Source organism: Mercurialis annua, linkage group LG4, assembly GCF_937616625.2.
Source record: "Mercurialis annua linkage group LG4, ddMerAnnu1.2, whole genome shotgun sequence".
In the NCBI taxonomy this organism is placed as follows: domain Eukaryota; kingdom Viridiplantae; phylum Streptophyta; class Magnoliopsida; order Malpighiales; family Euphorbiaceae; genus Mercurialis; species Mercurialis annua.
This window is the reverse complement of record NC_065573.1, coordinates 24,451,552-24,461,321: the sequence shown is the minus strand read 5'-3', so window position 1 is coordinate 24,461,321 and position 9,770 is coordinate 24,451,552. Positions and strand designations below refer to the sequence as shown.

At 30.5% G+C, this 9,770-nt stretch overlaps 2 protein-coding genes across 3 annotated transcripts; both read left to right on the top strand.

The window, feature by feature from the left end:
• Positions 1–529: 529 nt before the first annotated feature.
• On the top strand, positions 530–2,964 carry LOC126678722 (transcription factor IIIA-like). The gene is made up of 6 exons (XM_050373618.2): positions 530–805; positions 987–1,112; positions 1,467–1,749; positions 1,977–2,215; positions 2,323–2,466; positions 2,574–2,964. The coding sequence occupies exons 1-6, from the start codon at positions 671–673 to the stop codon at positions 2,739–2,741; spliced, it is 1,095 nt and encodes a 364-aa protein (XP_050229575.1). The 5' UTR covers positions 530–670; the 3' UTR covers positions 2,742–2,964.
• Positions 2,965–3,301: 337 nt separating this feature from the next.
• On the top strand, positions 3,302–5,705 carry LOC126678723 (uncharacterized). 2 transcript variants are annotated; one of them, XM_050373619.2, is made up of 2 exons: positions 3,302–3,633; positions 5,176–5,705. In XM_050373619.2, exons 1-2 carry the CDS (start codon positions 3,448–3,450, stop codon positions 5,569–5,571), a joined length of 582 nt encoding a protein of 193 aa, XP_050229576.1. In that variant the 5' UTR covers positions 3,302–3,447; the 3' UTR covers positions 5,572–5,705. The 2 variants fall into 2 exon arrangements, with proteins under 2 accessions (XP_050229576.1, XP_050229577.1); XM_050373620.2 differs by lacking the exon at positions 3,302–3,633 and adding an exon at positions 3,702–4,514.
• The last annotated feature ends 4,065 nt before the right edge of the window (positions 5,706–9,770 follow it).

Sequence of the window (9,770 nt, the reverse complement as noted above, 5' to 3'; positions counted from 1 at the left end):
TTTAATTTATTCATTAGTGGATTTTAAATAAGAGTAATATAGAAAATTGAGTGTAAAAGTTTTTCTTTTTTTTGATAATGAGTATAAAAGTTAATTAACTTTTAGAAGTGGACAAAATCTTTAGGATAAAAATATTTCTTAAAGTGGACAACTCTATTATAACGGAGGTAGTATAATTTTATCACAAACTTTAAACATATCCGACATTTTTTTTTTTTTTATAAAAATATATAGTTTAAGGTCAAATGATTTATTAAGCCAATGAAATTATTATTATAGTCGACCCTTTAATAATTAATGCCCAATAAATTAATAATTATAATAATTAATAAAAATTTAATAAATCAATTTGAATATTACGTTTTATATGAAATCCGAAAAATTAATAATTATAATAATTAATAAAATTTTAATCAATACATGTATTAATTATTAAAAAGTCGACTATAATAATATCTTGTAAAATTTACTTGTAGCCTGTAGGGAATTTTTCTTTTTTTTTACAGCAGTAAGGGTTAAATGCAATCAACATAAAATAAATAGAATCCCCTTCCGCTGCTCATTTGTTCGTCGCTGCCGCTGTCAGTGCCGCGTTACATCATCTCGGTTTGAAATAAAAAATTGTGCATCACCTTCTCTTCATCTCAACAATACTCCGAATCGGCATAGAATGGAAGAAGAGTCAATAGAATTTGAAATTCCAAAGCCTATATTTAGAGACATAAGACGCTATTTTTGTGATTACTGTGGAATTTGCCGATCTAAAAAGTCTCTTCTCACTTCTCACATCCAAACCCACCATAAGGTTTCTCTTTTTTCTTTTATTTTTGTATGCATATTTATATGTTTTGTTAACACTTTTGTTTTTTTTTGATTGAATAGCGTTGTTGAACCCTTAGATCTTGTAAATATGTTGTTGGGTATTTGTGACTTTTCAATTTTTTCAGCAGTTATACTCATTTTTTGTTCTTTTTCCTACTGTTTAGCAAGAGCTAAGCAAGAAAATAAGTGATGAAAGTAAAGTGGAAACGAGTAATATTTGTGAAGAATGTGGTGTTAGTTTCAAAAAGCCTGCATATTTGAAACAACATATGCAAAGTCATTCACTTGAGGTATTTTTGTGTGATTCTCTTGTACTCTGTTTTACACCTTTAATTTTATTGTGGGTTTACTTTATTTTCAGCTTGTGAAGCTATTAAGAAGTAATAATTTTGCAGGATTATTAGAAAACAGCTGGTGTGATAGTGTGAAGCATTGGATCCCTCACTAAGAACTCCAAAATGCGAGAGGCTGGAAATTTTGAACTTGAATGGACCAGTATCAGGTTGGGAGACCTCCTGAGAAGCTCCGTCAAGCAGGCCTCAATCACGCGAGGTTTGACGAAATTTTCTAGCATGTAATAAATTATGCTTACTGTGTATGTGATTGTTGTGTTTAATGTTGATGTGTGGTTTGCGATTTTGCAGAGGCCATTTTCGTGTTCAGTTGACGACTGCCATGCCAGTTATAGAAGGAGAGACCATTTAACTCGCCACCTTCTTACTCATAACGGAAAACTCTTCAAGTGTCCTAGAGAGAATTGCAAGCGTGAGTTTGTTTTCAAAGGCAATGTGAAGAGGCATGTTGAAGAATTTCATAATAAGGGTTCTTCGACTGATGTTGGTGAAGATCAGTACGTTTGCCAGGAAAATGGGTGTGGAAAGGTGTTTAAATATTTGTCAAAGCTGCGAAAACATGAGGATTCTCATGGTAAGTTGCTTTTTTTTAATACTGCTGTGTTCCCACTCATCCTTAAAAAGGTTCACTTCCTATTCATGTATAATGTTGCTGAACACAGACACAAAAATAACGTGTGCATCAGTTTATGTTTGGATTTATAATTTTTTCATTTTGATGTTTCCTTAAGACTCGGAAAAAGTATGATTTCTATGGAAGTTTAGCAATTTGTTGATTTTCGTTGTTGTTTCTTTATGTAGTTAAATTGGATGCAGTGGAAGCTATCTGTCTAGAACCCGGCTGTATGAAACATTTTTCTAATAGTCAATGCCTTAGAGCCCATATCCAGTCGTGCCACAGATACATGACTTGCGAGATTTGTGGGACAAAGCAATTGAAAAAGAACATCAAGAGGCATCTACACACTCATGAACCAGGAAGCAAATCAACAGATCCAATTAAATGCCATTTTGAGAATTGTTGTCACGCATTTTCTAATGTGAGGTTTTTACTTTTGCCGGTATCATATGTTTGTTTTCTTGGTCGTTAATTGTGTAATATGGATTGAGTACATACCTTCATCTCAAAATATCTTTATATGTGCAGGAAACAAATCTTAATCAACACATTAAGGCTGTGCACCTTGAGGTTCGCCCATTTGTCTGTGGGTTTCCGGGATGTGATATGAGATTTTCATACAAACACGTCAGAGATAATCATGAAAAATCAGCCTGCCATGTGTATACTTCTGTAAGTAATGATCACAGATCTAATTCAAATCTGCTGTTTACTTGTTTATCATATAAGCTTCTATGTAAATGAATAAATGTCAGGATCTTAATTGATTATGGTTTTAGGGTGATTTTGAGGAGTCCGATGAGCAATTCAGGTCAAGGCCTCGAGGTGGGAGGAAGAGGAAATGTCCGTCAGTAGAAATGCTAATACGCAAGAGGGTTACAGCACCAGCCGATTTGGACGAGTGTTGCGCTCGGTTTCAGGCAATGGACAGTGAGGATCAGTCATGAGTCAACATTCCTGGACTGACCTGATCGAATCACTTGTTACTGATTCTTTCTGGATATTATGTATAGTTGTGTATGAAATGTATAGTGTTCCTCAGTATATTTTGCCTCCTGGTGCTCCATTATAAAGCTAAGGATCTGAACAGATTAATGTTCTCTATATGACCCTTTTGTATGGTGACTGATATTTTGAGTGATTTATTTAGTATTTAGACATAATTGTGTATTACAGTATTAACAGTAGTGCATTGTATTCTAGGGTTCTGATGTGTTATAAAGAAAATTAAATGTGATATTGAATTTCCAATTAACCAAACATAATCATGAACCGTGTTTGCGGATATAATTTATGTTTTATGTAAAACGGTAGCACGGAAACTTCAGTCAATCAATGTTTCCGTTTCGGGAAGGTGTTAAACACTTTACATGTCATACACGAAACTTCAGTTTTAACAAAGGAAATCTTGAAATAACGTTGTTTTGCCATGTCCGTGCTATCCACATGTACACTACAAATCACTTAATGTGGCCAACATATTATTGCAATTGCAAATACAAATAGCAATTAATTATCTTTTACGACTCCTTTTTCTTTTCATTTCATTCCCATCGATTTATATTTTCTTAATGGGCTCACTACATTTTCCCTTACCCGCCTGCTATTAGGAACTGATTTAGAAAAAAGAAAAGGGGACAATTCATCAAACATATGGCGTGCATAATATCATCCACCTCTTGTAGTTATGCTGCAACAACTGGGTCACCCGTCACTACTGAGTCACTCTCAACTCGTTCCTGCAAACCCAATTCACTCTCATGGGTATCCTCATTTCCCACTCTCAACATCTCCGCTACTAACAAAAACTGCACTTCTCCCTCTCCCATACATAACAAGGTGCTCACTTTCTCTTAAAATACCATCTTCATTTTTTTTGTTTGAACATAAATATTTTAATAATGAGCTTGTTATTCAAGTAGTTTAAGCCTCAATTGAAATTGATTCTCTATTTGACTATTTGTTTGGTGCCATGATTTTCGCGTTTAATGCGGTTCTAGGTTTAAGCTAATTTCAAAATGTTCGTTTTCCTTTGTATATTCAAAATTAGCGAGAAATTATGTTGTTAGTTAGCATTATGCGGTATTGTGAACATGTCTGGTAATATTTCATAGTAATTCTGATGACAGAAATATGTGGGTACTCATAGAAACTGCAAGGACCAATACCCTTCGAAGACAGTCCTATTATAAAATATGTCCTAGGCTGTGATTTTTGGTTATCTGTTAAGACTGAGAAGGTTAAAGTTCCTTATAAAACGAACAAGTTCGGTCCATAGATTGAAGACAGTGAAGGTGAATTAATAGTGCCTGGCAAAAAGTAACGGAAGTGAGGATTAGACTTAGTAGTCTTTAAGCTGGAGATAGGCACTACCACACTACAACCGACTTCTCTTCCATTCGAGGGATTAGAATAACTTGGCTTTCGTTGTTTTGGTCCTGTATTAACGTAATAATCCCAGTGAAGGCGACTTAAACACTTTCTAGCTGACATCCTTTGTTCGTGTCATTTCTTCTATACAACCATTGAGATTGTTTTGATTGGGAAATTGCAGACATTTGTCATGGAATAAATTTAATAAAGGGCTCACTCAGCACATAAAGGGATTCATGGCTGTTGCACGGTTAGAGGGTGCGTGGGCATGTTTGTATGCAGCCTTCCCCTTGCATTTTTGCAAAGAGGACTCTTTTCACATCTCAAACCTGTATCTTACATATAAGGTATTGGAACTCTCATGACAGAAAAGAACACTGAATATAATAGCATTCTCTCTTTGCAAGAGAGACAGGGATACGCCCTTAAATAGTGTTGACGCCAAAACTGTTTCAGTACAGTTTTAACGAGGGAGCATTTTTTAGATATAGGATGGGTCTGATGAGAAATAATATCAGAAGGTTTCTGAACAGAACTTTTGTCATCTTGTTTTCCTATGGGTGAACATGCACTATACAACTTATGTTACACATAAATTTATCGAGTTCTAGATAGGTTTCGACGTTTTGTTTCTGTTTCGAAAGTGTTTCTGAAACTATGAGATTTTATTTATTTATAACTTATTCTTATAAAATATGTCATTTCCCATTTCCTGTTTCAACGTTTCTCATTTCAGCATTTTCGTTGCCGTGCAACATAGTATAGAATACATTCCATACTTGTCTAGAAAAGTAAAACATAAAAGTAATAATTAATATGATTGTCTATAAAGTAAAGCTAGCTGCATATGCTGTTTTTCTTGAAAATCATTATCGTTGATTGTGCTTTATCGAGAATTTTGGCTTCCCCTAAATAATGTGTATTGGTGGAGATTGAAATGTTCTGAATATTAATCAAATGACTGTTTATAAGAAAATGAGATATAATGTTAGTTTGACATGTGTGCAGAATTCTTTTATTCAAGCGGCGTGGACGAGGAGATCTCGAGGAGAACTTGCAAAAAAAACTAATCGGAAATCATGGAAACAGAGGACGGACATGTATATGAGACCATTCTTACTGAATGTTTTCTTTTCAAAGAGATTCATCCATGCCAAAGTTATGCACAGAGGAACAAGCAAAGTGATATCAGTTGCTTCTACAAATGCCAAGGATCTTAGAAACACTTTACCATCACTTATAGATCACAGTGCTTGTAGAATCGCCGGGAAGCTTATCGCTGAGAGATCGAAAGACGCTGATGTATATGCAATCGCTTATGAACCTCGAAAGAATGAGCGAATCGATGGTAAGCTTGGGATTGTTATCGACACTATTAAGGAGAATGGGATTATATTTGTTTAAGCTTAATCCTTACTTTCTGTGGTAGCATCACTTGTTGTAAATCACATGGCAAGAACTAGTTGATATCTTTATGAACAGACTATGTAATTTAATAGTTTGATTTTAATTCATTATTTCTAAAATTACTATTGCAATCTTTTAGCAAATATCGAAATAATATTTTTAGCTTTTTCTTTTATCATCAAGTAAGTACTAACTAAACCAAAATAGATTTTCAATTTATAAATATATTTTTTCAATTTAGACTAACATATAGTATCTTCTCTATATATTTGTAAAATGTGCAAGTTTACTTGCACCATTTAAAAATAGGTCTAATCATTTAAAAATACTCCAACTTTTTGATTTTTTTTGTTTATGGCCACATCTTTTAAAATGTCCAATTTTAGTTGACTTTTCAATTTTCACTTTCAGTTGTACAAATTGAAGTAGAGAGAAAAATTCAAATTAATCTCTCATATTGCTTCATTTTTAATATTGTAACAAAAATGCAAATTAGAACAATGTGAAGTAATTAATATACACGTAATTTGAACTTTTTTCCACTTCAATTTGAACAAATGGCTATAATTGAAAGTGAAAATTAAAAAACGGGCTAAAATTGAAAAATTTGAAAGATGTGGCTATAAACGAAAAAAATCGGAAAGATGGAATATTTTTAGATGATTAAGTCTAAAAATATCGAGGGTCCAAGCGATAAAGAAAAAACTAAAAAAGGTTCTTTACTTTCTCATTGAATTTTTTTTATACCTTTAGCCAAAAAGAAAAACTAAAACTTATTTTGAATATATTTTTACAAAATAAATTATTAATTTTAAAAAGAAATATTGAACTAATAGATTATATATATACAAAAAAAATATCACTTTTTTTTTCTTAAGCAAATTACTCTAAACCCCTCAGATGTCATAATTCACATTTTTATCTTTTTATTTGAAAATCAAACGATATAGTTTTTTATTTTTGTTTTCATCAACAATTTAGTCTACCCGTTCATTTTTAATGTTAGTTAACCGAGTCAAAAGATTTAGGATTAAATTAATTTTCAAATATGAGGGATGAAATTTTTGACAGAAATTAAAGTGAAAGATCATATAATTTTTTTGAAATTTGTTTTTAATTTTGTCTTCTGATTTTGTTGACTAACATAAAATATGGATGTAAAGACTAAATTTTGATAAAAATAAAAGTGAAAAATCATATCGTTTGATTTTCAAACAGAAAAGACGAAAATGACAATTATGACATATGTAGAAGGTATTGTAGTAATATGCTCTTTTTCTTTCATGAAAAATGAATCTCTATACATTTTAGGCCAAATACCGTAAAAATGTCAAACTTTTCACAAAAGTTTCACAAAAGTCATGACCTTTCAATTTTGTCGATTTTGGCCAAAAAAATGATTATTTGGTTTCACAAAAGTCCTGACCTTTCAATTTTGTCGATTTTGGCCAAAAATGGATTATTTGGTTTCACAAAAGTCCTGAACTTTTAATATATATGCATGCCACATAGGCGCCACATAGGCAAATTGAAATTAAATTGAGAGTTGGTCACAATTGAAACCAAATAATATATTTTTGGCCAAAATCGACAAAATTGAAAGGTCAGGATTTTTGTGAAATTTTTATAAAAGATTTGGCCTTTTTAACAATATTTGGCCTACTTTTTATAACTATATATATGAGCCCTTTCTCTTTCTACATCAATTAATCTTAGACCTGCACGTGAAAGAAGATGTTCATTGAAAATTTGAAAGGCGACATGTATAAAATGTATGCTTGTTGAAAGCAATTTCTTGTAAAGTTCAAATAAAGCATGAATTTAAATTTGCATATAAGGATTGAATGATAACATTATTGTCAAAGTAGATAGCTTCAATCAATGCCATTCATGTTAAATGCTAAATTTCTCTACTTCTACTTTTCATCAAAACCTAATTTTTTAGAGTTCATAATGTCGCCTATTTTGTACGGATTCAGAAATATAGAGGATTAATAAATAGATCCCTGCGTGGATTTGTTCCTTTTGAATGACCGGAAATTTTTCGATCATCATAAATCAGAGATGATGACAGAAAAATTTTCCGGCGTATGGTGGCGATGGCGATTGGTTGGTTCGATGGTGGATAGGTTGACCAAATGGTTTGGGTTAGATTGAGTTGGGTTGAATTTTTTTCTAGATTTTTTTAAAGAATGTCAGTTGATCAAAAAAGACGGCACCATGAGTATTATCATGCTCAGGGGGTTTAGCGAGTGCCCCCATAAAAATCAGGTGGATTTGTGATCCTTTTTAAGGAGCTTTTATGATCGAACTCTTAAAAATTAGGGGCCATGAGTGATTATTAGCCGAGTTCATGTTATTATAGTTATGATAAATAATTATAAAGTAACCAACGAGTTATAACTCAGCATTCTGCTTAGATCGTGAGTTTAATTTCTCCCACACATACTTTCCTTTCTCAATTATTAAAAAAACTATAAAGTATATGATTATTTATTAATATATATTATAGTTAATACTATAAATAAGGTGAATCATATAATATATATTATTTAAAATGTAAAGTATCTTTTAAAATAAACATTATTTATAAGATTATTTAAATATAACTATTAAGATAATTATTTTTAATTTGATATAACTTATAACAATCATATTATTTAAACATAATATTAATAAAATTATACATTATATAAAAATTAAATGTTAACAAAAATAGTTTTATTTTTAAGATTATTAAATTATAGTGTTTTTACTGTAAAATGCACTTCTTGTGCGAAAGCTTAGTGTTGTTTAGTTGCCACTTCTTGTGGCTTTTTATAAAATTATACTTTCATCAAAAAAACTTTTAAATTATTAATTATATTTTAATAATTATAACTTTAATTTTACCAACATTATAGGTCATTAAGTAAATTTGTATGAAAAATTACTTACAAAGGTGATGAGTCTCTTCTTATTTTTATCATGTCATTAATATCCGTTTGAAAAAAAATATAAAGTTTGTAAATTTTAAAACATGATAAGTAGATTTCTTTTGAAAATTATTTAATAATATTCCGTTATTAGTAAAATTAAATAACTACCGAACTACTATAAGATTTTAAAGATAAATAAGTATTTATAAGAACATTATAGCTTTGATAAGACAAAACAATTTTAATTATATTCATAATTTTGATTTTTTTTTTAATTACTTTGATTAATTTATCAAATATATCTCTTAGAAAAGATATTATTATTCTAGTTTTGCAAATTGAGATTACGACATATTCAGATCCAAATTTTAGTTATTTTTCAAATTTGTTTTTATAATTTTTTTGATTACGTAAAATAATATTGATCTTTAATTCTAGTTTAAAATGAGTCATTTGGATTTAAAATGAGAATTATGTGCTCGAAAATAGGTTTAAATTGAGGATTAAATATTTATATTGATTTATAAAATTGGCGAACCAAAATATCCAAATTATATATTAGTAATATATTTAATAAAATGATCAAAATTATGAAAATAAAATAATATTTTACAATTATTTGTAATGAGTGATTATCACCATTCAACGGTTGTGTTATTTCATTTTTACAACTAGCCAATAAGTATTTGCAATATTAAAATATCTAATTATTTCTTATTTTTTATTAAATGTTCTGATATTATAAATGCCTTATTAATTTTTATACAAATAACTTGACACAACCGTCTTTAAATAATTATTTTTAACCGTGAATTTGCTCATATCGCATTGAAGAGGAAAACTCAAAAAAGAGAAACACACAAAGCAAAAAGCAAAAAGCTTGTAAATTAGTGAGTTTAATTGTAAACAAAAAGCAAATGCATGCAGACACACAAAATAAGCCAAATGGACGTGTAAGTTTCAAAAGATCCAACACCCGGCTTCTCAATCCTCTCTCTAACAATTTTAGTTTTTGTCTTACTCTTACAAACACAAACAAAAATTTACTTAATTTCATCATCTTTTTCTTCTTCCTTTCTCCATTTTTAATCTCTTCAGCTGATCTTCTACCACTACATTAATATCTAGTCAAGAATGGCTGCCATTGGATTCAGTTTCTGAGCCTGTTAATTAATCCATCACATATTAAAAACAAAGAAACAAAGCTCTACTGCTTTTAAGTTTAATCTACCTTTTGTCTATCTATACATATCTGATCTGATCATCTGTAGAAAGTAA